The sequence below is a fragment of the Arachis ipaensis genome, chromosome B1 (assembly GCF_059453495.1).
Source record: "Arachis ipaensis isolate K30076 ecotype BB chromosome B1, ASM5945349v1, whole genome shotgun sequence".
NCBI classification, from domain to species: Eukaryota; Viridiplantae; Streptophyta; class Magnoliopsida; order Fabales; family Fabaceae; genus Arachis; species Arachis ipaensis.
Window position 1 is genome coordinate 104,918,393 of NC_142436.1, and position 26,126 is coordinate 104,944,518.

At 35.9% G+C, this 26,126-nt stretch overlaps 1 protein-coding gene and 1 long non-coding RNA gene across 9 annotated transcripts; both read left to right on the forward strand.

Annotated features, from left to right (window-relative positions):
• The first annotated feature begins 268 nt into the window (after positions 1-268).
• LOC107632057 (uncharacterized) lies at positions 269-24,681 on the forward strand. Of its 8 annotated transcripts, none has more exons than XM_088501585.1 (4): positions 269-967; positions 1,074-1,222; positions 1,388-1,494; positions 22,288-24,681. In XM_088501585.1, the coding sequence occupies exons 1-2, from the start codon at positions 646-648 to the stop codon at positions 1,142-1,144; spliced, it is 393 nt and encodes a 130-aa protein (XP_088357711.1). In that variant the 5' UTR covers positions 269-645; the 3' UTR covers positions 1,145-1,222; positions 1,388-1,494; positions 22,288-24,681. The 8 variants fall into 8 exon arrangements, with proteins under 8 accessions (XP_088357711.1, XP_088357712.1, XP_088357707.1 ...); XM_088501586.1 differs by having other exon boundaries at positions 23,654-24,681; XM_088501581.1 differs by lacking the exon at positions 22,288-24,681 and adding exons at positions 6,141-6,739; positions 6,979-10,442 and having other exon boundaries at positions 1,074-1,494.
• On the forward strand, positions 11,731-16,276 carry LOC148577757 (uncharacterized). Its single transcript, XR_015902392.1, has 2 exons — positions 11,731-12,569; positions 12,809-16,276. It is a non-coding gene; the product is annotated as an uncharacterized LOC148577757 (long non-coding RNA).
• Positions 24,682-26,126: the final 1,445 nt, after the last annotated feature.

The following is a 26,126-nucleotide window of genomic DNA, read 5'->3' on the forward strand; positions in this document are numbered from 1 at the left end:
TGATTTAATCTAGAAAATTGATATTTGAATTTAAATTGTACTTTACAAAATATAATTAACTTGTTCATTTTATAATTAAAATTAGAAATAATTGATTGAACTTAGCAATATGTTGATAAATAATGTTCCTAAATATTTTTAATAGAGTATATTTGATTCTAAAATTACTCTACTATTCAATTTTATCAAAATATCTATTCATATCTATCCATATTCTTTTATAAAATCCTAATTTCTAACCCTAATTCCCAAATCAAACTCAGAAACCCTAATTTCCCAAATTGAGAAAACCTAACCCTAATTTTTCCCCTTTCCCCAGCCTTTGAAACGCAGCCCATACCCCGCTTTCATCACCTTCAACGTAAACAGCAAACACACAAAATAGGGGGAGGACTTCTGAGAGAGCTGAGGGAAAGAGAGGAAGCGAGGATTGTTCACCGTCACTGCCACCGTCCCGGAACACGCCGCTGACGCCGTTGCAGAGAGAAGCGGACGAAGTACCATCGTGCTCCTTGCCGCTGCTGTCGAACAGACCCGTTCGAGAAGAGAGAGTGCCGCGAGCCAGGGACGACGCGAGGAAGAAGAGGAGTCGTTGCACCCAGCCGCTGTGTAGCTCGCCATCACCGGCGTCTCACCGCCATCGCTATGGAGACCGAACGTCGTCGATCTTCCTGCTGTAACCTTGGAGTCCGCCCCGTCATTGAGGAAGACAAAGATGAGGGAGGAGCTGTGAACGTGCCGTGGTGGTTGCCGTCGCCACTGCCTAGGTTCCTGTGGTCCAAGTCGCCATTGATGGAGAAGACGCCACTGAGGAGCAGAGCCTCTATTTCGCGCCAGTCACGACGGAGCTACTACGGATGTTGCTATCTTGCTGCCACTGAAGGTCCATCGCCGCCAATCCATGCTGCTGCTGAAGCTGTCGTCTTTGTTGCTGGAGAAGACCACCGGAGTTGCCGTTCTGGCTCTGGTCTATTACTTTATTTGATTCTGTTCCATTTACACACTTCCTTTGTCACTGCCATCCTTGTTAACGATTTAACTTTTTAGTACATTCCTTGTCGTGAATTTTCCAGAGTTGTGTTTGCTCTTGCTTCCTATTCGATTCAAATCGTTTGTCCTGTTGCAACCATCGTCGCTGCCTTAAGAAAATGAGACTGCTATTATTCCGGTTAATGCTCCTGCTGCTGCCGTTTCCTCGTTCTGTTATTATTGTCTAATTGAGGTAAGGCATTCTGGCTCTTGCTTCAATTTGAGTTAGCATGGAGTTTACAGAATTTTTACTATTATCCTATTTAAATTCACTGTTTCTGATTGCTGCCGTGACCACCTCACGATGCTGCTGGTTCTGTTTGAAAATGGCTGCTACTTCTGGAATCCCAAATCGGAGAGGAGAGGAAGCGTTTAACTTTGTCATTGTTGCTGCCATAGAAATAGATGCTGGAAACTGCTATGGAGCAGCTGCATTTAGTGATTTTTGCGAGTTTCGACTTTGAGGTAGGAGATTTAACGTTTTTAATTTAGAATGCCTACAAAGTTATTGGATAAGTGCAAATGGTTAACAAAGGTTAAGAATTTCTTAATTAACATGAATGACTTGAAATGCATGTGGAATTAGTTGGTTGTTGTGATTATTCTGAGCTGTGATTGAATTTAGATGCTGTTGTGAAATTTGGAATAATTTTGATGATGTTTTAGTGCTTCAATTGCATTATTGAATTCAGGTTAAGGCTGCGAATGTCTTTGGGCTTTGTTGTGAGTGTTTGAAGTTGTAATTGATATTGTTTTCTCTGATGTGGATGGAATTGAGTTGAATTATAACTGTAGTTGGTTATTGATTTGATGATTGTGCATACTGAATGTTGTAAGGAATAGAATAAATGGTGTTACTTTTGTTGCTGAGCTTGCTGGTGTGAATTGATGAGTTATTGTGTGTTTGAATGATGATGAGTGTATATGGAAAATTATGCTTAGCATAGTGTAGAAAAGAAAAGGTTTGATGATGCTTAAGTACTTGACATCGTGTGAATTATTGATTCTGGGTTCTTGGGCTGTGTTGGCAATGAAGACAATTTTGAATAATTGGAAAGAGGTTAAACGTGTGATTTTGGAAGGGTTATAAGTTCAAATGTGGTTTTTGATAAGTAAGGTTGTTGAAAATGCTTAAGGCAGAATTTCTACATACATGACAGTAGAAAGAATCAATTTCTAGGAGCATCTCAGGTCATATACATGAATGAAACTATTTTTTCATGAAACTTTACTGTGTTTTGAGCATCTCATAAAAAATTCAGAATTTATTGATGAGTATTTTGGGAGAAATGAATTTTTGAAGATTGATGGTTTCTGCAGAAAATTCTGTTTCTTTACTGCAGAAGCACCAACTTCCAACTCACTTAACTTTCAATTCTGGTAAGTATTTGAGCTGAAACCAACGGCATTTTCAAGCTTTGTGTGTCCACAATCTTCATTTTAAATTTCATGTCAATATCCTTTTTAACCAAGTAGATATGTTGAAAAGAGTATGGATAACTCACTGGATTTTGGAAACCGAATTCTAAAAGGCCTGGCTGTGTTTCTTACTTCATAACTTTTTCATATGACATGGTATTAATCTGGAATTTGATTCAATAAAAAGCTAAAAGAGTCTTGTTTGAGGTCGTGAATTTTGAAAGGCGTTGGGTGAAAACTGGATTTTTAAGAAATTTATCAAACTTACTACTTGCTGCTGTTTTTCTGCATTTTCTTAGGAAACAATAACAGAATTATAAGAGAGATGGTACAAGTTTTTATTGTGACCAAATTACTTCAACACCAAGTTTCTTGGAATACTAGTTATTGAGTTTAATTTTGAAAGAATCCTATGATAAGTGAAAGTTAGTTACGAATTGATGAGGTGAAAGTTGAATTGATGGATTATGTGGGAATTGTGGGTTATGACCGAACTGTTGACTATTGTAAATTGTGAATTTTCTGACTGATTTGAGAACCTCTTATTTGGTAGTTGTTGAGGAAAGGGGGAGACTTGTTGAGAATGAGGGAACCCGTAAGGGTGGCTAAGTCCGAGTTTTAGGGGAGGTGCTGCCGAAATTTTATAAAATTTGAGGTTTATTTGAGAAGTTATTTTAGAAGATTTGGATTTGAAAAATGATTATTTAAGTTTTATTTGGTTACTTCTAATGAGAGGCTATGTTTTGAAAGGTGTTTAATGAAATTAAAATAAATGATTTTCTTGAGTCTTTTGATAGAGGACTAAACTGAAAAATAGTTTTAAAGTTGGCTTGACTCAAGGTTGCTAAAGCAGAGATTATGAACTGAATTGATGATTGAGATTTTTGCGAATGAATACTTGAGAAAGTTAAGAAAGGTTTAAGAAAATATGTTAAGGTTTCAAAGGGAAAAGAGAATGGAGAACTGATATATGGATTGTTGAGTTTTAGAAAGGAAAATGAAAAGTGATAAAATACGGGAAAATCCCACGAACTGTTAGTTGTTTAACTACGGGAAAAATCCATGAATTGATAATTGGTTAAAATCGGGAAGTACCCACGAATTGAATGATCATTGATCTCGGGGAAACCTATAGATTGTTATTTATTTTATATGCGGGAAAAACCCACGGACTGATAATCACTGATTACTGGAATAACCCATGAATTGTTGTATGTTGATCTCGGGTATAACCCACGAACTGAAGATCGCTATGTTATTGTGTATTGATCTCGGGTATAACCCATGAACTGAAGATCTCTGTTTTGTTTGTAAATTGATCTCGGGGACGCCCACGAACTGAGGATCACTGTTTCCCCTTGTGCGTATATAATGGGGTCGGGCTTCGCGCCGACTGCTGGTAGTCACGAAGGAGTGGTATTCTTACCACCGACACATATGCACTAAGGACACAAAGGGAAGCCATATCTGGGACTTGTTCCTAGGTAATGTCGGGCTGCAGGGTGTAAACCGACACGTGAGCTCATGGCCTGCTTAGGACAGACATGCATCATATTGGTTGTGCATTTGCATTTGATTGTGTTTGCTTATATTACTTCTCTGTGATTGTGTTGTTTGTTTTATTGTGATTTGTTTATGTGTTTAATTGAGTTTCTTACTTGTGCTAGTAGTCTGTGAATGTATAGAGATAATTGATAACTATTTGTTGTGACTGAGAATCAATTATGTGGCTGAAAGATATTTAATATGTCAAATTTTGTGATTGAGATCTGTTTTGGGTTTAGGAATCTAAAGAAAGTAACTATTTATCTAAAGTAAGATTAAAAAGTATTTCAAAGGGTTTGACGAAGAGGGTTTATTAAGCAAAGTTAATTATTTGCATGTCAATCATTACTTTTACGGCATTCCCATTCCCTACTGAGAACGTGTGGTTTGTTCTCACCCCAAATTTTCCACCCTTTCAGTGATACAGGTTCGAAGATTCAGTTTGAAGCTGCGGGCGATTCTAGAATTTATTTATGAGTTAATTTGCTTTCATAGAGTTCCCTCGCCCTTATTGCTTAAGATTTTTATTTTATACAGAGGGATAGGATTTGTATCTAAGTTTTATTTTAAATCTTTTGTATGACAGAAATTATTATTAGTAATTATGTGATTATTATTACTTGGTGATGTTTGCTATATGATTTTAATAAACAAAAACAAAAATTTCTGGTATTTTTACTAAAATTGAATTGCGATATCGAACTAAAGGCTTAATAGTAAATAGTTAATAAGGAAAACAGGTCAGTAACGCCTTACTTTTGGTACGATCATGACGTATTGGAAGTTGGGTCGTTACAATATGGTATCAGAGCAGTTCGTTCCTGTTAGAACCTTGGAATGGACTGACTATGCGTCATTGCATACTCTGAGTGTCTGTCATGCTTTGTGACTTGTTCTGGTAACAAGAGTTTGTGTTTTATTTGCATGACTGTCTGATGATTAACGCTGTTAGGTTACCATTTCATACTTCATGGTATTAGGTCTGGCCAACTTAATACTAATGATTTATGTATATGGGAATACTAATGGGTTATCATAGACGAAATAGAAGAATAGGTAATGCGATTCACGGGGTTTGGGAGCGTTAGAAGTTAGGAAGTTAGTTTCGATTCAACGTATAATCTGTATTCGTGCCACATGAACTCATGCCATCCTTTTCTTCGTTTCTTTCATTGGAATTCTCTAGTTTGAATTTCCTCCTTAGAATGTGATTTGATTGTTTCCCAACCATACCTTGTCATTCTTGTATAACTTTGCTTGCCTATGAATCTGACTCTTTGAGTATTCATCCTTGATAATGCCTATGTTTCTGTTCATATATTCTGTTTTCTTTTATTTAAGTTTGAACTTATTTTATTCTAGCAATTTTCGAGGGCGAAAATTTTTCTAAGGTGGGTAGAATGTAACAACCCTAGTTTTTGAAAATCAAATAATTAGTAATTTGTGATTTATTTTATTTGTTGATAACTTTATTTTAAGAAAATTATTTTACTAAAGGTAATTAAATACATTTTCATGATAATTGAAGTTTAAATTAATTAGAATTTTTATATAATCTTTATTAGATATTTGGTATAATTGAAATTATAATTTTGATAATTGAAAAATAAGAAGAATTGTATAATTTAATTTAAATAAATTCTATTTTGGATGAATTATGTTATTAACTTGAACTCCTAGAAATTATTTTATTAGAAATGATTAGATTGATATTTATAAATACTTTAAGTTTAAGTCAATTAATATTTATGTACAATTTTTATTATAATTAATTATTTTATAAATTGAAATTAAAATTTCAGAGATAGAAAAATAATAGAGATTTGTATGATTTAATCTAGAAAATTGATATTTGAATTTAAATTGTACTTTACAAAATATAATTAACTTGTTCATTTTATAATTTAAATTAGAAATAATTGATTGAACTTAGCAATATGTTGATAAATAATATTCCTAAATATTTTTAATAGAGTATATTTGATTCTAAAATTACTCTACTATTCAATTTTATCAAAATATCTATTCATATCTATCCATATTCTTTTATAAAATCCTAATTTCTAACCCTAATTCCCAAATCAAACTCAGAAACCCTAATTTCCCAAATTGAGAAAACCTAACCTTAATTTTTCCCCTTTCCCCAGCCTTTGAAACGCAGCCCACACCCCCCTTTCATCACCTTCAACGTAAACAGCACACACACAAAAAAGGGGAGGACTTCTGAGAGAGCTGAGGGAAAGAGAGGAAGCGAGGATTGTTCACCGTCACTGCCGCCGTCCTGGAACACGCCGCCGACGCCGTTGCAGATAGAAGCGGACGAAGTACCATCGTGCTCCTTGCCGCTGCTGTCGAACAGACCCGTTCGAGAGGAGAGTGTGCCGTGAGCCAGGGACGACGCGAGGAAGAAGAGGAGTCGTCGCACCCAGCCGCTGTGTAGCTCGCCATCACCGGCGTCTCACCGCCATCGCTATGGAGACCGAACGTTGTCGATCTTCCTGCCGCAACCTTGGAGCACGCCCCGTCATTGAGGAAGACAGAGATGAGGGAGGAGCTGTGAACGCGCCGTGGTGGTTGCCGTCGCCACTGCCTAGGTTCCTGTGGTCCAAGTCGCCATTGATGGAGAAGACGCCACTGAGGAGCAGAGCCTCTATTTCGCGCCAGTCACGACGGAGCTACTACGGATGTTGCTATCTTGCTGCCACTGAAGGTCCATCGTCGCCAATCCATGCCGCTGTTGAACATGGTAAGCCAAACTATCGTCTTTGTTGCTGGAGAAGACCACCGGAGTTGCTGTTCTGGCTCTGGTCTATTACTTTATTTGATTCTGTTCCATTTACACACTTCCTTTGTCACTGCCATCCTTGTTAACTATTTAACTTTTTAGTACATTCCTTGTCCTGAATTTTCCTGAGTTGTGTTTGCTCTTGCTTCCTATTCGATTCAAATCCTTTGTCCTGTTGCAACCATCGTCGCTGCCTTAAGAAAATGAGACTACTATTATTCCGGTTAATGCTCCTCCTGCCGCCGTTTCCTCGTTCTGTTATTATTGTCTAATTGAGGTAAGGCATTCTGGCTCTTGCTTCAATTTGAGTTAGCATGGAGTTTACAGAATTTTTACTATTATCCTATTTGAATTCACCGTTTCTGATTGCTGCCGTGACCACCTCACGATGCTGCTGGTTCTGTTTGAAAATGGCTGCTACTTCTGGAATCCCAAATCGGAGAGGAGAGGAGGCGTTTAACTTTGTCATTGTTGCTGCCATGGAAATAGATGCTGGAAACTGCTAATGGAGCAGCTGCGTTTAGTGATTTTTGCAAGTTTCAACTTTGAGGTAGGAGATTTAACGTTTTTAATTTAGAATGCCTACAAAGTTATTGGATAAGTGCAAATGGTTAACAAAGGTTAAGAATTTCTTAATTAACATGAATGACTTGAAATGCAGGTGGAATTAGTTGGTTGTTGTGATTATTCTGAGCTGTGATTGAATTTAGATGCTGTTGTGAGATTTGGAATAAGTTTGATGATGTTTTAGTGCTTCAATTGGATTATTGAATTTAGGTTAAGGCTGCGAATGTCTTTGGGCTTTGTTGTGAGTGTTTGAAGTTGTAATTGATATTGTTTTCTCTGATGTGGATGGAATTGAGTTGAATTATAACTGTAGTTGGTGATTGATTTGATGATTGTGCGTACTGAATATTGTAAGGGATAGAATAAATGGTGTTACTTTTGTTGCTGAGCTTGCTGGTGTGAATTGATGAGTTATTGTGTGTTTGAATGATGATGAGTGTATATGGAAAATTATGCTTGGCATAGTGTAGAAAAGAAAAGGTTTGATGATGCTTAAGTACTTGACATCGTGTGAATTATTGATTCTGGGTTCTTGGGCTGTATTGGCAATGAAGACAATTTTGAATAACTGGAAAGAGGTTAAACGTGTGATTTTGGAAGGGTTATAAGTTCAAATGTGGTTTTTGATAAGTAAGGTTGTTGAAAATGCTTAAGGCAGAATTTCTGCATACATGACAGTAGAAAGAATCAATTTCTGGGAGCATCCCAGGTCATATACTTGAATGAAACTATTTTTGGATGAAACTTTACTGTGTTTTGAGCATCTCATAAAAAATTCAGAATTTATTGATGAGTATTTTGGGAGAAATGAATTTTTGAAGATTGATGGTTTCTGCAGAAAATTCTGTTTCTTTACTGCAGAAGCACCAACTTCCAACTCACTTAACTTTCAATTCTGGTAAGTATTTGAGCTGAAACTAACGGCATTTTCAAGCTTCCTGTGTCCACAATCTTCATTTTAAATTTCATGTCAATATCCTATTTAACCAAGTAGATATGTTGAAAAGAGTATGGATAACTCACTGGATTTTGGAAACCGAATTCTAAAAGGCCTGGCTGTGTTTCTCACTTCATAACTTTTTCATATGACATGGTATTAATCTGGAATTTGATTCAATAAAAAGCTAAAAGAGTCTTGTTTGAGGTCATGAATTTTGAAAGGCATTGAGTGAAAACTGGATTTTTAATAAATTTATCAAACTTACTACTTGCTGCTGTTTTTCTGCATTTTCTTAGGAAACAATAACAGAATTATAAGAGAGATGGTACAAGTTTTTATTGTGACCAAATTACCTCAACACCAAGTTTCTTGGAATACTAGTTATTGAGTTTAATTTTGAAAGAATCCTATGATAAGTGAAACTTAGTTACGAATTGATGAGGTGAAAGTTGAATTGATGGGTTATGTGGGAATTGTGGGTTATGACCGAACTGTTGGCTATTGTAAATTGTGAATTTTCTAACTGATTTGAGAACCTCTTATTTGGTAGTTGTTGAGGAAAGGGGGAGACTTGTTGAGAAAGAGGGAACCCGTAAGGGTGGCTAAGTCCGAGTTTTAGGGGAGGTGCTGCCGAAATTTTATAAAATTTGAGGTTTATTTGAGAAGTTATTTTAGAAGATTTGGATTTGAAAAATGATTATTTAAGTTTTATTTGATTACTTCTAATGAGAGGCTATGTTTTGAAACGTGTTTAATGAAATTAAAATAAATGATTTTTTTGAGTCTTTTGATAGAGGACTAAACTGAAAAATAGTTTTAAAGTTGGCTTGACTCAAGGTTGCTAAAGCAGAGATTATGAACTGAATTGATGATTGAGATTTTTGCCAACGAATGCTTGAGAAAGTTAAGAAAGGTTTAAGAAAATATGTTAAGGTTTCAAAGGGAAAAGAGAATGGGGAACTGATATATGGATTGTTGAGTTTTAGAAAGGAAAATGAAAAGTGATAAAATACGGGAAATCCCCACGAACTGTTAGTTGTTTAACTACGGGAAAAATCCATGAATTGATAATTGGTTAAAATCGGGATGTACCCACGAACTGAATGATCATTGATCTCGGGGAAACCTATAAATTGTTATTTATTTTATATGCGGGAAAAACCCACGGACTGATAATCACTGATTACGGGAATAACCCATGAATTGTTGTATGTTGATCTCGGGTATAACCCACGAACTGAAGATCGCTATGTTATTGTGTATCGATCTCGGGTATAACCCACGAACTGAAGATCTCTGTTTTGTTTGTAAATTGATCTCGGGGACGACCACGAACTGAGGATCACTGTTTCCCCTTGTGCGTATATAATGGGGTCGGGCTTCGCGCCGACTGCCGGTAGTCACGAAGGAGTGGTATTCTTACCACCGACACATATGCACTAAGGACACAAAGGGAAGCCATATCTGGGACTTGATCGTAGGTTATGTCGGGCTGCAAGGTGTAAACTGACACGTGAGCTCATGGCCTGCTTAGGACAGACATGCATCATATTGGTTGTGCATTTGTATTTGATTGTGTTTTCTTATATTACTTCTTTGTGATTGTGTTCTTTGTTTTATTGTGATTTGTTTATGTGTTTAATTGAGTTTCTTGTGCTAGTAGTCTGTGAATGTATAGAGATGATTGATAACTGTTTGTTGTGACTGAGAATCAATTATGTGGCTGAAAGATATTTAATATGTCAAATTTTGTGATTGAGATCTGTTTTGGGTTTAGGAATCTAAAGAAAGTAACTATTTATCTAAAATAAGATTAAAAAGTATTTCAAAGGGTTTGACGAAGAGGGTTTATTAAGCAAAGTTAATTATTTGCATGTCAATCATTACTTTTACGGCATTCCCATTCCCTACTGAGAACGTGTGGTTTGTTCTCACCCCAAATTTTCCACCCTTTCAGTGATACAGGTTCGAAGATTCAGTTTGAAGCTGCGGGCGATTCTAGAATTTATTTATGAGTTAATTTGCTTTCATAGAGTTCCCTCGCCCTTATTGCTTAAGATTTTTATTTTATACAGAGGGATAGGATTTGTATCTAAGTTTTATTTTAAATCTTTTGTATGACAGAAATTATTATTAGTAATTATGTGATTATTATTACTTGGTGATGTTTGCTATATGATTTTAATAAACAAAAACAAAAATTTCTGGTATTTTTACTAAAATTGAATTGCGATATCGAACTAAAGGCTTAATAGTAAATAGTTAATAAGGAAAACAGGTCAGTAACGCCTTACTTTTGGTACGATCATGACGTATTGGAAGTTGGGTCGTTACAATATGGTATCAGAGCAGTTCGTTCCTGTTAGAACCTTGGAATGGACTGACTATGCGTCATTGCATACTCTGAGTGTCTGTCATGCTTTGTGACTTGTTCTGGTAACAAGAGTTTGTGTTTTATTTGCATGACTGTCTGATGATTAACGCTGTTAGGTTACCATTTCATACTTCATGGTATTAGGTCTGGCCAACTTAATACTAATGATTTATGTATATGGGAATACTAATGGGTTATCATAGACGAAATAGAAGAATAGGTAATGCGATTCACGGGGTTTGGGAGCGTTAGAAGTTAGGAAGTTAGTTTCGATTCAACGTATAATCTGTATTCGTGCCACATGAACTCATGCCATCCTTTTCTTCGTTTCTTTCATTGGAATTCTCTAGTTTGAATTTCCTCCTTAGAATGTGATTTGATTGTTTCCCAACCATACCTTGTCATTCTTGTATAACTTTGCTTGCCTATGAATCTGACTCTTTGAGTATTCATCCTTGATAATGCCTATGTTTCTGTTCATATATTCTGTTTTCTTTTATTTAAGTTTGAACTTATTTTATTCTAGCAATTTTCGAGGACGAAAATTTTTCTAAGGTGGGTAGAATGTAACAACCCTAGTTTTTGAAAATCAAATAATTAGTAATTTGTGATTTATTTTATTTGTTGATAACTTTATTTTAAGAAAATTATTTTACTAAAGGTAATTAAATACATTTTCATGATAATTGAAGTTTAAATTAATTAGAATTTTTATATAATCTTTATTAGATATTTGGTATAATTGAAATTATAATTTTGATAATTGAAAAATAAGAAGAATTGTATAATTTAATTTAAATAAATTCTATTTTGGATGAATTATGTTATTAACTTGAACTCCTAGAAATTATTTTATTAGAAATGATTAGATTGATATTTATAAATACTTTAAGTTTAAGTCAATTAATATTTATGTACAATTTTTATTATAATTAATTATTTTATAAATTGAAATTAAAGTTTCAGAGATAGAAAAATAATAGAGATTTGTATGATTTAATCTAGAAAATTGATATTTGAATTTAAATTGTACTTTACAAAATATAATTAACTTGTTCATTTTATAATTTAAATTAGAAATAATTGATTGAACTTAGCAATATGTTGATAAATAATGTTCCTAAATATTTTTAATAGAGTATATTTGATTCTAAAATTACTCTACTATTCAATTTTATCAAAATATCTATTCATATCTATCCATATTCTTTTATAAAATCCTAATTTCTAACCCTAATTCCCAAATCAAATTCAGAAACCCTAATTTCCCAAATTGAGAAAACCTAACCTTAATTTTTCCCCTTTCCCCAGCCTTTGAAACGCAGCCCACACCCCCCTTTCATCACCTTCAACGTAAACAGCACACACACAAAAAAGGGGAGGACTTCTGAGAGAGCTGAGGGAAAGAGAGGAAGCGAGGATTGTTCACCGTCACTGCCGCCGTCCTGGAACACGCCGCCGACGCCGTTGCAGAGAGAAGCGGACGAAGTACCATCGTGCTCCTTGCCGCTGCTGTCGAACAGACCCGTTCGAGAGGAGAGTGTGCCGTGAGCCAGGGACGACGCGAGGAAGAAGAGGAGTCGTCGCACCCAGCCGCTGTGTAGCTCGCCATCACCGGCGTCTCACCGCCATCGCTATGGAGACCGAACGTTGTCGATCTTCCTGCCGCAACCTTGGAGCACGCCCCGTCATTGAGGAAGACAGAGATGAGGGAGGAGCTGTGAACGCGCCGTGGTGGTTGCCGTCGCCACTGCCTAGGTTCCTGTGGTCCAAGTCGCCATTGATGGAGAAGACGCCACTGAGGAGCAGAGCCTCTATTTCGCGCCAGTCACGACGGAGCTACTACGGATGTTGCTATCTTGCTGCCACTGAAGGTCCATCGTCGCCAATCCATGCCGCTGTTGAAGATGGTAAGCCAAACTATCGTCTTTGTTGTTGGAGAAGACCACCGGAGTTGCTGTTCTGGCTCTGGTCTATTACTTTATTTGATTCTGTTCCATTTACACACTTCCTTTGTCACTGCCATCCTTGTTAACTATTTAACTTTTTAGTACATTCCTTGTCCTGAATTTTCCTGAGTTGTGTTTGCTCTTGCTTCCTATTCGATTCAAATCCTTTGTCCTGTTGCAACCATCGTCGCTGCCTTAAGAAAATGAGACTACTATTATTCCGGTTAATGCTCCTCCTGCCGCCGTTTCCTCGTTCTGTTATTATTGTCTAATTGAGGTAAGGCATTCTGGCTCTTGCTTCAATTTGAGTTAGCATGGAGTTTACAGAATTTTTACTATTATCCTATTTGAATTCACCGTTTCTGATTGCTGCCGTGACCACCTCACGATGCTGCTGGTTCTGTTTGAAAATGGCTGCTACTTCTGGAATCCCAAATCGGAGAGGAGAGGAGGCGTTTAACTTTGTCATTGTTGCTGCCATGGAAATAGATGCTGGAAACTGCTAATGGAGCAGCTGCGTTTAGTGATTTTTGCAAGTTTCAACTTTGAGGTAGGAGATTTAACGTTTTTAATTTAGAATGCCTACAAAGTTATTGGATAAGTGCAAATGGTTAACAAAGGTTAAGAATTTCTTAATTAACATGAATGACTTGAAATGCAGGTGGAATTAGTTGGTTGTTGTGATTATTCTGAGCTGTGATTGAATTTAGATGCTGTTGTGAGATTTGGAATAAGTTTGATGATGTTTTAGTGCTTCAATTGGATTATTTAATTTAGGTTAAGGCTGCGAATGTCTTTGGGCTTTGTTGTGAGTGTTTGAAGTTGTAATTGATATTGTTTTCTCTGATGTGGATGGAATTGAGTTGAATTATAACTGTAGTTGGTGATTGATTTGATGATTGTGCGTACTGAATATTGTAAGGGATAGAATAAATGGTGTTACTTTTGTTGCTGAGCTTGCTGGTGTGAATTGATGAGTTATTGTGTGTTTGAATGATGATGAGTGTATATGGAAAATTATGCTTGGCATAGTGTAGAAAAGAAAGGGTTTGATGATGCTTAAGTACTTGACATCGTGTGAATTATTGATTCTGGGTTCTTGGGCTGTATTGGCAATGAAGACAATTTTGAATAACTGGAAAGAGGTTAAACGTGTGATTTTGGAAGGGTTATAAGTTCAAATGTGGTTTTTGATAAGTAAGGTTGTTGAAAATGCTTAAGGCAGAATTTCTGCATACATGACAGTAGAAAGAATCAATTTCTGGGAGCATCCCAGGTCATATACTTGAATGAAACTATTTTTGGATGAAACTTTACTGTGTTTTGAGCATCTCATAAAAAATTCAGAATTTATTGATGAGTATTTTGGGAGAAATGAATTTTTGAAGATTGATGGTTTCTGCAGAAAATTCTGTTTCTTTACTGCAGAAGCACCAACTTCCAACTCACTTAACTTTCAATTCTGGTAAGTATTTGAGCTGAAACTAACGGCATTTTCAAGCTTCCTGTGTCCACAATCTTCATTTTAAATTTCATGTCAATATCCTATTTAACCAAGTAGATATGTTGAAAAGAGTATGGATAACTCACTGGATTTTGGAAACCGAATTCTAAAAGGCCTGGCTGTGTTTCTCACTTCATAACTTTTTCATATGACATGGTATTAATCTGGAATTTGATTCAATAAAAAGCTAAAAGAGTCTTGTTTGAGGTCATGAATTTTGAAAGGCATTGAGTGAAAACTGGATTTTTAATAAATTTATCAAACTTACTACTTGCTGCTGTTTTTCTGCATTTTCTTAGGAAACAATAACAGAATTATAAGAGAGATGGTACAAGTTTTTATTGTGACCAAATTACCTCAACACCAAGTTTCTTGGAATACTAGTTATTGAGTTTAATTTTGAAAGAATCCTATGATAAGTGAAACTTAGTTACGAATTGATGAGGTGAAAGTTGAATTGATGGGTTATGTGGGAATTGTGGGTTATGACCGAACTGTTGGCTATTGTAAATTGTGAATTTTCTAACTGATTTGAGAACCTCTTATTTGGTAGTTGTTGAGGAAAGGGGGAGACTTGTTGAGAAAGAGGGAACCCGTAAGGGTGGCTAAGTCCGAGTTTTAGGGGAGGTGCTGCCGAAATTTTATAAAATTTGAGGTTTATTTGAGAAGTTATTTTAGAAGATTTGGATTTGAAAAATGATTATTTAAGTTTTATTTGATTACTTCTAATGAGAGGCTATGTTTTGAAACGTGTTTAATGAAATTAAAATAAATGATTTTTTTGAGTCTTTTGATAGAGGACTAAACTGAAAAATAGTTTTAAAGTTGGCTTGACTCAAGGTTGCTAAAGCAGAGATTATGAACTGAATTGATGATTGAGATTTTTGCCAACGAATGCTTGAGAAAGTTAAGAAAGGTTTAAGAAAATATGTTAAGGTTTCAAAGGGAAAAGAGAATGGGGAACTGATATATGGATTGTTGAGTTTTAGAAAGGAAAATGAAAAGTGATAAAATACGGAAAATCCCCACGAACTGTTAGTTGTTTAACTACGGGAAAAATCCATGAATTGATAATTGGTTAAAATCGGGATGTACCCACGAACTGAATGATCATTGATCTCGGGGAAACCTATAAATTGTTATTTATTTTATATGCGGGAAAAACCCACGGACTGATAATCACTGATTACGGGAATAACCCATGAATTGTTGTATGTTGATCTCGGGTATAACCCACGAACTGAAGATCGCTATGTTATTGTGTATCGATCTCGGGTATAACCCACGAACTGAAGATCTCTGTTTTGTTTGTAAATTGATCTCGGGGACGACCACGAACTGAGGATCACTGTTTCCCCTTGTGCGTATATAATGGGGTTGGGCTTCGCGTCGACTGCCGGTAGTCACGAAGGAGTGGTATTCTTACCACCGACACATATGCATTAAGGACACAAAGGGAAGCCATATCTGGGACTTGATCGTAGGTTATGTCGGGCTGCAAGGTGTAAACTGACACGTGAGCTCATGGCCTGCTTAGGGCAGACATGCATCATATTGGTTGTGCATTTGTATTTGATTGTGTTTTCTTATATTACTTCTTTGTGATTGTGTTCTTTGTTTTATTGTGATTTGTTTATGTGTTTAATTGAGTTTCTTACTTGTGCTAGTAGTCTGTGAATGTATAGAGATGATTGATAACTGTTTGTTGTGACTGAGAATCAATTATGTGGCTGAAAGATATTTAATATGTCAAATTTTGTGATTGAGATCTGTTTTGGGTTTAGGAATCTAAAGAAAGTAACTATTTATCTAAAATAAGATTAAAAAGTATTTCAAAGGGTTTGACGAAGAGGGTTTATTAAGCAAAGTTAATTATTTGCATGTCAATCATTACTTTTACGGCATTCCCATTCCCTACTGAGAACGTGTGGTTTGTTCTCACCCCAAATTTTCCACCCTTTCAGTGATACAGGTTCGAAGATTCAGTTTGAAGCTGCGGGCGATTCTAGAATTTATTTATGAGTTAATTTGCTTTCATAGAGTTCCCTCGCCCTTATTGCTTAAGATTTTTATTTTATACAGAGGGATAGGATTTGTATCTAAGTTTTATTTTAAATCTTTTGTATGACAGAAATTATTATTAGTAATTATGTGATTATTATTACTTGGTGATGTTTGCTATATGATTTTAATAAACAAAAACAAAAATTTCTGGTATTTTTACTAAAATTGAATTGCGATATCGAACTAAAGGCTTAATAGTAAATAGTTAATAAGGAAAACAGGTCAGTAACGCCTTACTTTTGGTACGATCATGACGTATTGGAAGTTGGGTCGTTACAATATGGTATCAGAGCAGTTCGTTCCTGTTAGAACCTTGGAATGGACTGACTATGCGTCATTGCATACTCTGAGTGTCTGTCATGCTTTGTGACTTGTTCTGGTAACAAGAGTTTGTGTTTTATTTGCATGACTGTCTGATGATTAACGCTGTTAGGTTACCATTTCATACTTCATGGTATTAGGTCTGGCCAACTTAATACTAATGATTTATGTATATGGGAATACTAATGGGTTATCATAGACGAAATAGAAGAATAGGTAATGCGATTCACGGGGTTTGGGAGCGTTAGAAGTTAGGAAGTTAGTTTCGATTCAACGTATAATCTGTATTCGTGCCACATGAACTCATGCCATCCTTTTCTTCGTTTCTTTCATTGGAATTCTCTAGTTTGAATTTCCTCCTTAGAATGTGATTTGATTGTTTCCCAACCATACCTTGTCATTCTTGTATAACTTTGCTTGCCTATGAATCTGACTCTTTGAGTATTCATCCTTGATAATGCCTATGTTTCTGTTCATATATTCTGTTTTCTTTTATTTAAGTTTGAACTTATTTTATTCTAGCAATTTTTGAGGGCGAAAATTTTTCTAAGGTGGGTAGAATGTAACAACCCTAGTTTTTGAAAATCAAATAATTAGTAATTTGTGATTTATTTTATTTGTTGATAACTTTATTTTAAGAAAATTATTTTACTAAAGGTAATTAAATACATTTTCATGATAATTGAAGTTTAAATTAATTAGAATTTTTATATAATCTTTATTAGATATTTGGTATAATTGAAATTATAATTTTGATAATTGAAAAATAAGAAGAATTGTATAATTTAATTTAAATAAATTCTATTTTGGATGAATTATGTTATTAACTTGAACTCCTAGAAATTATTTTATTAGAAATGATTAGATTGATATTTATAAATACTTTAAGTTTAAGTCAATTAATATTTATGTACAATTTTTATTATAATTAATTATTTTATAAATTGAAATTAAAGTTTCAGAGATAGAAAAATAATAGAGATTTGTATGATTTAATCTAGAAAATTGATATTTGAATTTAAATTGTACTTTACAAAATATAATTAACTTGTTCATTTTATAATTTAAATTAGAAATAATTGATTGAACTTAGCAATATGTTGATAAATAATGTTCCTAAATATTTTTAATAGAGTATATTTGATTCTAAAATTACTCTACTATTCAATTTTATCAAAATATCTATTCATATCTATCCATATTCTTTTATAAAATCCTAATTTCTAACCCTAATTCCCAAATCAAACTCAGAAACCCTAATTTCCCAAATTGAGAAAACCTAACCTTAATTTTTCCCCTTTCCCCAGCCTTTGAAACGCAGCCCACACCCCCCTTTCATCACCTTCAACGTAAACAGCACACACACAAAAAAGGGGAGGACTTCTGAGAGAGCTGAGGGAAAGAGAGGAAGCGAGGATTGTTCACCGTCACTGCCGCCGTCCTGGAACACGCCGCCGACGCCGTTGCAGAGAGAAGCGGACGAAGTACCATCGTGCTCCTTGCCGCTGCTGTCGAACAGACCCGTTCGAGAGGAGAGTGTGCCGTGAGCCAGGGACGACGCGAGGAAGAAGAGGAGTCGTCGCACCCAGCCGCTGTGTAGCTCGCCATCACCGGCGTCTCACCGCCATCGCTATGGAGACCGAACGTTGTCGATCTTCCTGCCGCAACCTTGGAGCACGCCCCGTCATTGAGGAAGACAGAGATGAGGGAGGAGCTGTGAACGCGCCGTGGTGGTTGCCGTCGCCACTGCCTAGGTTCCTGTGGTCCAAGTCGCCATTGATGGAGAAGACGCCACTGAGGAGCAGAGCCTCTATTTCGCGCCAGTCACGACGGAGCTACTACGGATGTTGCTATCTTGCTGCCACTGAAGGTCCATCAGTCGCCAATCCATGCCGCTGTTGAAGATGGTAAGCCAAACTATCGTCTTTGTTGCTGGAGAAGACCACCGGAGTTGCTGTTCTGGCTCTGGTCTATTACTTTATTTGATTCTGTTCCATTTACACACTTCCTTTGTCACTGCCATCCTTGTTAACTATTTAACTTTTTAGTACATTCCTTGTCCTGAATTTTCCTGAGTTGTGTTTGCTCTTGCTTCCTATTCGATTCAAATCCTTTGTCCTGTTGCAACCATCGTCGCTGCCTTAAGAAAATGAGACTACTATTATTCCGGTTAATGCTCCTGCTGCCGCCATTTCCTCGTTCTGTTATTATTGTCTAATTGAGGTAAGGCATTCTGGCTCTTGCTTCAATTTGAGTTAGCATGCAGTTTACAGAATTTTTACTATTATCCTATTTGAATTCACTGTTTCTGATTGCTGCCGTGACCACCTCACGATGCTGCTGGTTCTGTTTGAAAATGGCTGCTACTTCTGGAATCCCAAATCGGAGAGGAGAGGAGGCGTTTAACTTTGTCATTGTTGCTGCCATGGAAATAGATGCTGGAAACTGCTAATGGAGCAGCTGCGTTTAGTGATTTTTGCAAGTTTCAACTTTGAGGTAGGAGATTTAACGTTTTTAATTTAGAATGCCTACAAAGTTATTGGATAAGTGCAAATGGTTAACAAAGGTTAAGAATTTCTTAATTAACATGAATGACTTGAAATGCAGGTGGAATTAGTTGGTTGTTGTGATTATTCTGAGCTGTGATTGAATTTAGATGCTGTTGTGAGATTTGGAATAAGTTTGATGATGTTTTAGTGCTTCAATTGGATTATTGAATTCAGGTTAAGGCTGCGAATGTCTTTGGGCTTTGTTGTGAGTGTTTGAAGTTGTAATTGATATTGTTTTCTCTGATGTGGATGGAATTGAGTTGAATTATAACTGTAGTTGGTGATTGATTTGATGATTGTGCGTACTGAATATTGTAAGGGATAGAATAAATGGTGTTACTTTTGTTGCTGAGCTTGCTGGTGTGAATTGATGAGTTATTGTGTGTTTGAATGATGATGAGTGTATATGGAAAATTATGCTTGGCATAGTGTAGAAAAGAAAAGGTTTGATGATGCTTAAGTACTTGACATCGTGTGAATTATTGATTCTGGGTTCTTGGGCTGTGTTGGCAATGAAGACAATTTTGAATAACTGGAAAGAGGTTAAACGTGTGATTTTGGAAGGGTTATAAGTTCAAATGTGGTTTTTGATAAGTAAGGTTGTTGAAAATGCTTAAGGCAGAATTTCTGCATACATGACAGTAGAAAGAATCAATTTCTGGGAGCATCCCAGGTCATATACTTGAATGAAACTATTTTTGGATGAAACTTTACTGTGTTTTGAGCATCTCATAAAAAATTCAGAATTTATTGATGAGTATTTTGGGAGAAATGAATTTTTGAAGATTGATGGTTTCTGCAGAAAATTCTGTTTCTTTACTGCAGAAGCACCAACTTCCAACTCACTTAACTTTCAATTCTGGTAAGTATTTGAGCTGAAACTAACGGCATTTTCAAGCTTCCTGTGTCCACAATCTTCATTTTAAATTTCATGTCAATATCCTATTTAACCAAGTAGATATGTTGAAAAGAGTATGGATAACTCACTGGATTTTGGAAACCGAATTCTAAAAGGCCTGGCTGTGTTTCTCACTTCATAACTTTTTCATATGACATGGTATTAATCTGGAATTTGATTCAATAAAAAGCTAAAAGAGTCTTGTTTGAGGTCGTGAATTTTGAAAGGCATTGAGTGAAAACTGGATTTTTAATAAATTTATCAAACTTACTACTTGCTGCTGTTTTTCTGCATTTTCTTAGGAAACAATAACAGAATTATAAGAGAGATGGTACAAGTTTTTATTGTGACCAAATTACCTCAACACCAAGTTTCTTGGAATACTAGTTATTGAGTTTAATTTTGAAAAAATCCTATGATAAGTGAAAGTTAGTTACGAATTGATGAGGTGAAAGTTGAATTGATGGTTTATGTGGGAATTGTGGGTTATGACCGAACTGTTGGCTATTGTAAATTGTGAATTTTCTAATTGATTTGAGAACCTCTTATTTGGTAGTTGTTGAGGAAAGGGGGAGACTTGTTGAGAAAGAGGGAACCCGTAAGGGTGGCTAAGTCCGAGTTTTAGGGGAGGTGCTGCCGAAATTTTATAAAATTTGAGGTTTATTTGAGAAGTTATTTTAGAAGATTTGGATTTGAAAAATGATTATTTAAGTTTTATTTGATTACTTCTAATGAGAGGCTATGTTTTGAAACATGTTTAATGAAATTAAAATAAATGATTTTTTTGAGTCTTTTGATAGAGGACTAAACTGAAAAATAGTTTTAAAGTTGGCTTGACTCAAGGTTGCTAAAGCAGAGATTATGAACTGAATTGATGATTGAGATTTTTGCCAACGAATGCTTGAGAAAGTTAAGAAAGGTTTAAGAAAATATGTTAAGGTTTCAAAGGGAAAAGAGAATGGGGAACTGATATATGGATTGTTGAGTTTTAGAAAGGAAAATGAAAAGTGATAAAATACGGGAAATCCCCACGAACTGTTAGTTGTTTAACTACGGGAAAAATCCATGAATTGATAATTGGTTAAAATCGGGATGTACCCACGAACTGAATGATCATTGATCTCGGGGAAACCTATAAATTGTTATTTATTTTATATGCGGGAAAAACCCACGGACTGATAATCACTGATTACGGGAATAACCCATGAATTGTTGTATGTTGATCTCGGGTATAACCCACGAACTGAAGATCGCTATGTTATTGTGTATCGATCTCGGGTATAACCCACGAACTGAAGATCTCTGTTTTGTTTGTGAATTGATCTCGGGGACGCCCACGAACTGAGGATCACTGTTTCCCCTTGTGCGTATATAATGGGGTCGGGCTTCGCGCCGACTGCCGGTAGTCACGAAGGAGTGGTATTCTTACCACCGACACATATGCACTAAGGACACAAAGGGAAGCCATATCTGGGACTTGATCGTAGGTAATGTCGGGCTGCAGGGTGTAAACTGACACGTGAGCTCATGGCCTGCTTAGGACAGACATGCATCATATTGGTTGTGCATTTGTAGTTGATTGTGTTTTCTTATATTACTTCTTTGTGATTGTGTTCTTTGTTTTATTGTGATTTATTTGTGTTTAATTGAGTTTCTTACTTGTGCTAGTAGTCTGTGAATGTATAGAGATGATTGATAACTGTTTGTTGTGACTGAGAATCAATTATGTGGCTGAAAGATATTTAATATGTCAAATTTTGTGATTGAGATCTGTTTTGGGTTTAGGAATCTAAAGAAAGTAACTATTTATCTAAAATAAGATTAAAAAGTATTTCAAAGGGTTTGACGAAGAGGGTTTATTAAGCAAAGTTAATTATTTTCATGTCAGTCATTACTTTTACGGCATTCCCATTCCCTACTGAGAACGTGTGGTTTGTTTTCACTCCAAATTTTCCACCCTTTCAGTGATACAGGTTCGAAGATTCAGTTTGAAGCTGCGGGCGATTCTAGAATTTATTTATGAGTTAATTTGCTTTCATAGAGTTCCCTCGCCCTTATTGCTTAAGATTTTTATTTTATACAGAGGGATAGGATTTGTATCTAAGTTTTATTTTAAATCTTTTGTATGACAGAAATTATTATTAGTAATTATGTGATTATTATTACTTGGTGATGTTTGCTATATGATTTTAATAAAAAAAACAAAAATTTCTGGTATTTTTACTAAAATTGAATCGCGATATCGAACTAAAGGCTTAATAGCAAATAGTTAATGAGGAAAACAAGTCAGTAATTCCTTACTTTTGGTACGATCATGATGTATTAGAAGTTGGGTCGTTACAGGAATCACAAACATTGGTGGAGATTCCTGGATGAGTTCAAGCATAAGCCACCATAACAGGAAGCTCATCAAATGTCCAACTTAAGGACTTTAAATAAAAGTGCTAGGTGGGAGACAACCCACCATGGTATGATCGTTCCTTTTTCAATTTTATTTCGTTTTGTTTGTTTTTATTTTATTTTATTTTCATTGAACCTGGAATTATTTATTGCATCTACATTAGCATTGCATTCTGCATACTGCATATATAAAAAAAAAAGCACGCACACGACGCGGCAGCGTCGCTGACGCGTCCGCGTCAACAGTGCATTGGGAAGAAAAGAAATCGAACAGAAAGTCACGCGAGAGCGTGGCTACAGGCGTGCCTTTGGCACAATTTGACCCACGCGACCGCGTCGTTGACGCGTCTGCGTCATATGGGAAACATGCCTCCCACGCGATCGCGTCACCCACGCGACCGCGTGGCCCTGTAAATCGACGTAAAAAGGGTGTAAGGCAGTAAGTTGGGCTGGAATGGGGCTGGAACGGTGCTAGAAGCACAAGCCTTACCATGCGAACGCATGCCCCACGCGTCCGCGTCATTTTCAACATATGGCCATCCACGCGATCGCATCAACCATGCGACCGCGTCACTCAATAATTTGGCAAAAGGACATTTAAACAGAGAGTTGCGCGACCGCGAGGCTGCCCTCGTGCCAATCGCATAAATCAGGTCACGCGATCGCGTGACCCACGCGTCTGCGTCACCTGACCTTATCGCGCACCACACGACCGCGTTACTCACGCGTCCGTGTCGCATGCGGCGCACAGAATATCCAGATCAGCCAAAAATATCTTATCTTTTCTTCCCCAAATCCTAATTTCTTTCTCCTTTCTTACTTTATTTCTCTTCATCTTTTTAACTTCTCATTCCTTTTCACCTTCATTCTATTTTACTTAATTTATTTGCATATTTCATTCATTGCATCTCAATTTTGTGCATATTTTTATTTTCTTTTCTAAATTAATTATGTTTCCTTTGGTGTTAAAATTTTCTTATTTAACTGTTGCATCTTCTCTTGAATTATTTTAGGTGCTTAGTGACTTGTTTTATTCTGATTGAGTAATATTATTTAAATCAATGCCAATCTTTTATATCTGTATTACTTTTGCATTGACATGAATTTATATTATCTCTCCTTCCCCACTCTCTCCCCAATTGTTGCAAATTTTTGCACTCTTGATTTGCCATGTACTTCTATTCTTTCCTCACTTGCAAGTTGTAGCTACCATGTAATTGAGACCCTCATTTTTGGCATTTAACCAACCCATGTTTATTTGTTTTTTTTATCTTTGTTTTGGGTTACGTTTCTTCCTTTTTTCTTTCAGGATGGCCACTAGGAAGAGAACCGGAAGACGTTTACATGGGAGAGACAAACAAGTTCCTACGCACATTCCTTGATGAGAAAAGCGTCAGTTGAAGCAACCCGTCCACTCGCACATCTTAGCATGCACCGAGGACGGAGCAATGTTTAAGTGTGGGGAGTTGATAAACCACTATTTCATGGTTTATCTTGTGCTCAATTGAGTGGTTTTTATCAACTCTTTACCCATTTATTCATACTAATCGCATGCTTTATGTCTTCCTTCCTGATTTTGTGCTATGATTGAAAACATGCTTCTTTGGCCTTTATATTGCTAATATTAATCCTCTCTTATCACCATTAGATGCCTTGATATGTGTGTTAAGTGATTTCAGAGATTACAGGGCAGGAATGACTCAGAGGATAGAAAGGAAGCATGCAAAAGTGGAAGGAATACAAGAAGTTGGAGAAACTACTAAGCTATCCAGCGTGACCTCTTTGCACTCAAACAGCTATAACTTTAGCTACAGAGGTCCAAATGACACGGTTCTAGTTGCGTTGGAAAGCTAACGTCCGGGGCTTCGATTTGATATATAATTTGCCATAGCTGCCCCATTGTTAGGCGATGCGAACGTGTGAATGACGCGCCCGCGTCGCATCTGCGAACTTCAATCCACGCCACCGAGTGGACGACGCCTCCGCGTCACTTGCCTGCGACCTGAACGTAGCAGAAATCACAGGGGGCGATTTCTGGGCTGCTTTTGACCCAGTTTTCAGGCCAGAACACACAGATTAGAGGCTATAAAGTGGGGGAATGCATCCATTCATAATCATGCACTCATAATTCACTTTTCATAGTTTTAGATGTAGTTTTTAGAGAGAGAGATTCTCTCCTCTCTCTTAGGATTAGGATTAGCATTAGGATTTAGGATTTCATCTTCTACAATCACAGGTTCAATGTTTCTTTTATTTATTTTTCTAATTTAATTTATGAATATCCATGTTAGATTTAATTTCTTTTGTGAATGCAATTCGAGGTATTTTCAGATTTAATTTTGCTTTGCTTTATTTATATGAATGCTTTTAATTTAATTTAGATATTTTTCCTTTTGGCTTTGGTTAAATAATTGGTGACTCTTGAGTTATCAAACTCATTGTTGATTGAAAATTGGAATTCTTCAAGAATTAATTTGAATTCCAATAACTCTGACTTTTCCCAAGGAAAGACTAGGACTTGAGGAATAAAAATTAATTCATCCACTTAACTTACCTTCATAATTAGAGGTTAACAAAGTGGGAGAAAAATCCAATTCTCATTACAATTGATAAGGATAACCAGGATATGACTTCTAGTTTTTATATCTTGCCAAGAGTCTATTTTATAGTTATTATTTATTTTACTTGTGACAACCAAAATGTTTGTAAGAAAGGTTGATTACTTAGTTTAGTAACTATACTTGCAACGAGAGTTTAATATAACTTCTAAACCATCAATTTTCCAAGTTCTTCATATAGTTTACCCTTTTAGCATATGATGAGTTTGGTTTAAATAGAAAATAAAAAAGAAGTAAACTAGAGACTTGAACATAAAAAAAACAATCCACACCTTGTATATATAGCATTAGATGTTAGTTAGTTAACAACATTTCATCAACGAGAAACACTAAAACTTTAAAACCACCCTAAGATTTACATTGAGAATAATGGGAACTCTTAATTTTTCACTTGCTTGACATATATTACTGAGATATGATTTTTGAGCTAGAGAACACACAGCCTGTGAGTTTTGAGCTTAATTGTATGGTTACATTCAAACCATAATATTTTTTTCCTGTGTGTTTCGCCCTTCTTTTTTTATTCTGATGTTCTTTACTTTGTTTTAATCTATATGTCCAATTATAGAATATAGATACATACCAAGAAAGTGATTGAGGCCATTGTTTGATTCTAGCTCACTTATCCCAAAATTAGCCTACCTTTTACATCACCCTTGTTAGCCCCCTTGAGCTTTTAATCCCCTCTTGTTCTATAAACCATAATACTAGCCTTAAGTAGAAAAACAAAATAAAAATCCCAAGTTGAATCCTTGGTTAGCTTAAGATAGAAATTGTGTATTGTTTAAGTGTGGAGAACCTTATGGGAACATGGATGATAAAAACAAAGGTAGAAAGTTAAAAAGAATAAAGACATTTCAAAATAAAAGTTTTGGGAAGCATGCTCATGTGAAATCAAAACAATTAAATTACCATGTGCATTAAAAAAAATAATAATTTTATTTAAATAAAGGGATACAAAAATTCCCCAATTGCAAAATAAAAGGAATCAATGCACATGGGACAAAAGTTAAAGTTAATATATGAGCTTGCAATACAAAGTGAGAAAATTTGGGTAACTAGGTAAAGAAACCTTTGAATTACAAAATATGTATGTTAGGTGAAATTTTAGACTAATCAAGGATTCACTTATTAGCTCACTTAGCCTTATACATATACCCTTAC

What these genes read in the sequence shown, in the direction of transcription:
- LOC107632057 (XM_088501582.1), top strand. Translation starts at nt 646, where the DNA reads ATGGAGACCGAACGTCGTCGATCTTCCTGCTGTAACCTTGGAGTCCGC. An exon ending in GAGTTGCCGTTCTGGCTCTG is followed by an intron (nt 968 to 1,073) that starts GTCTATTACTTT and finishes TGAATTTTCCAG; the next exon opens with AGTTGTGTTTGCTCTTGCTT.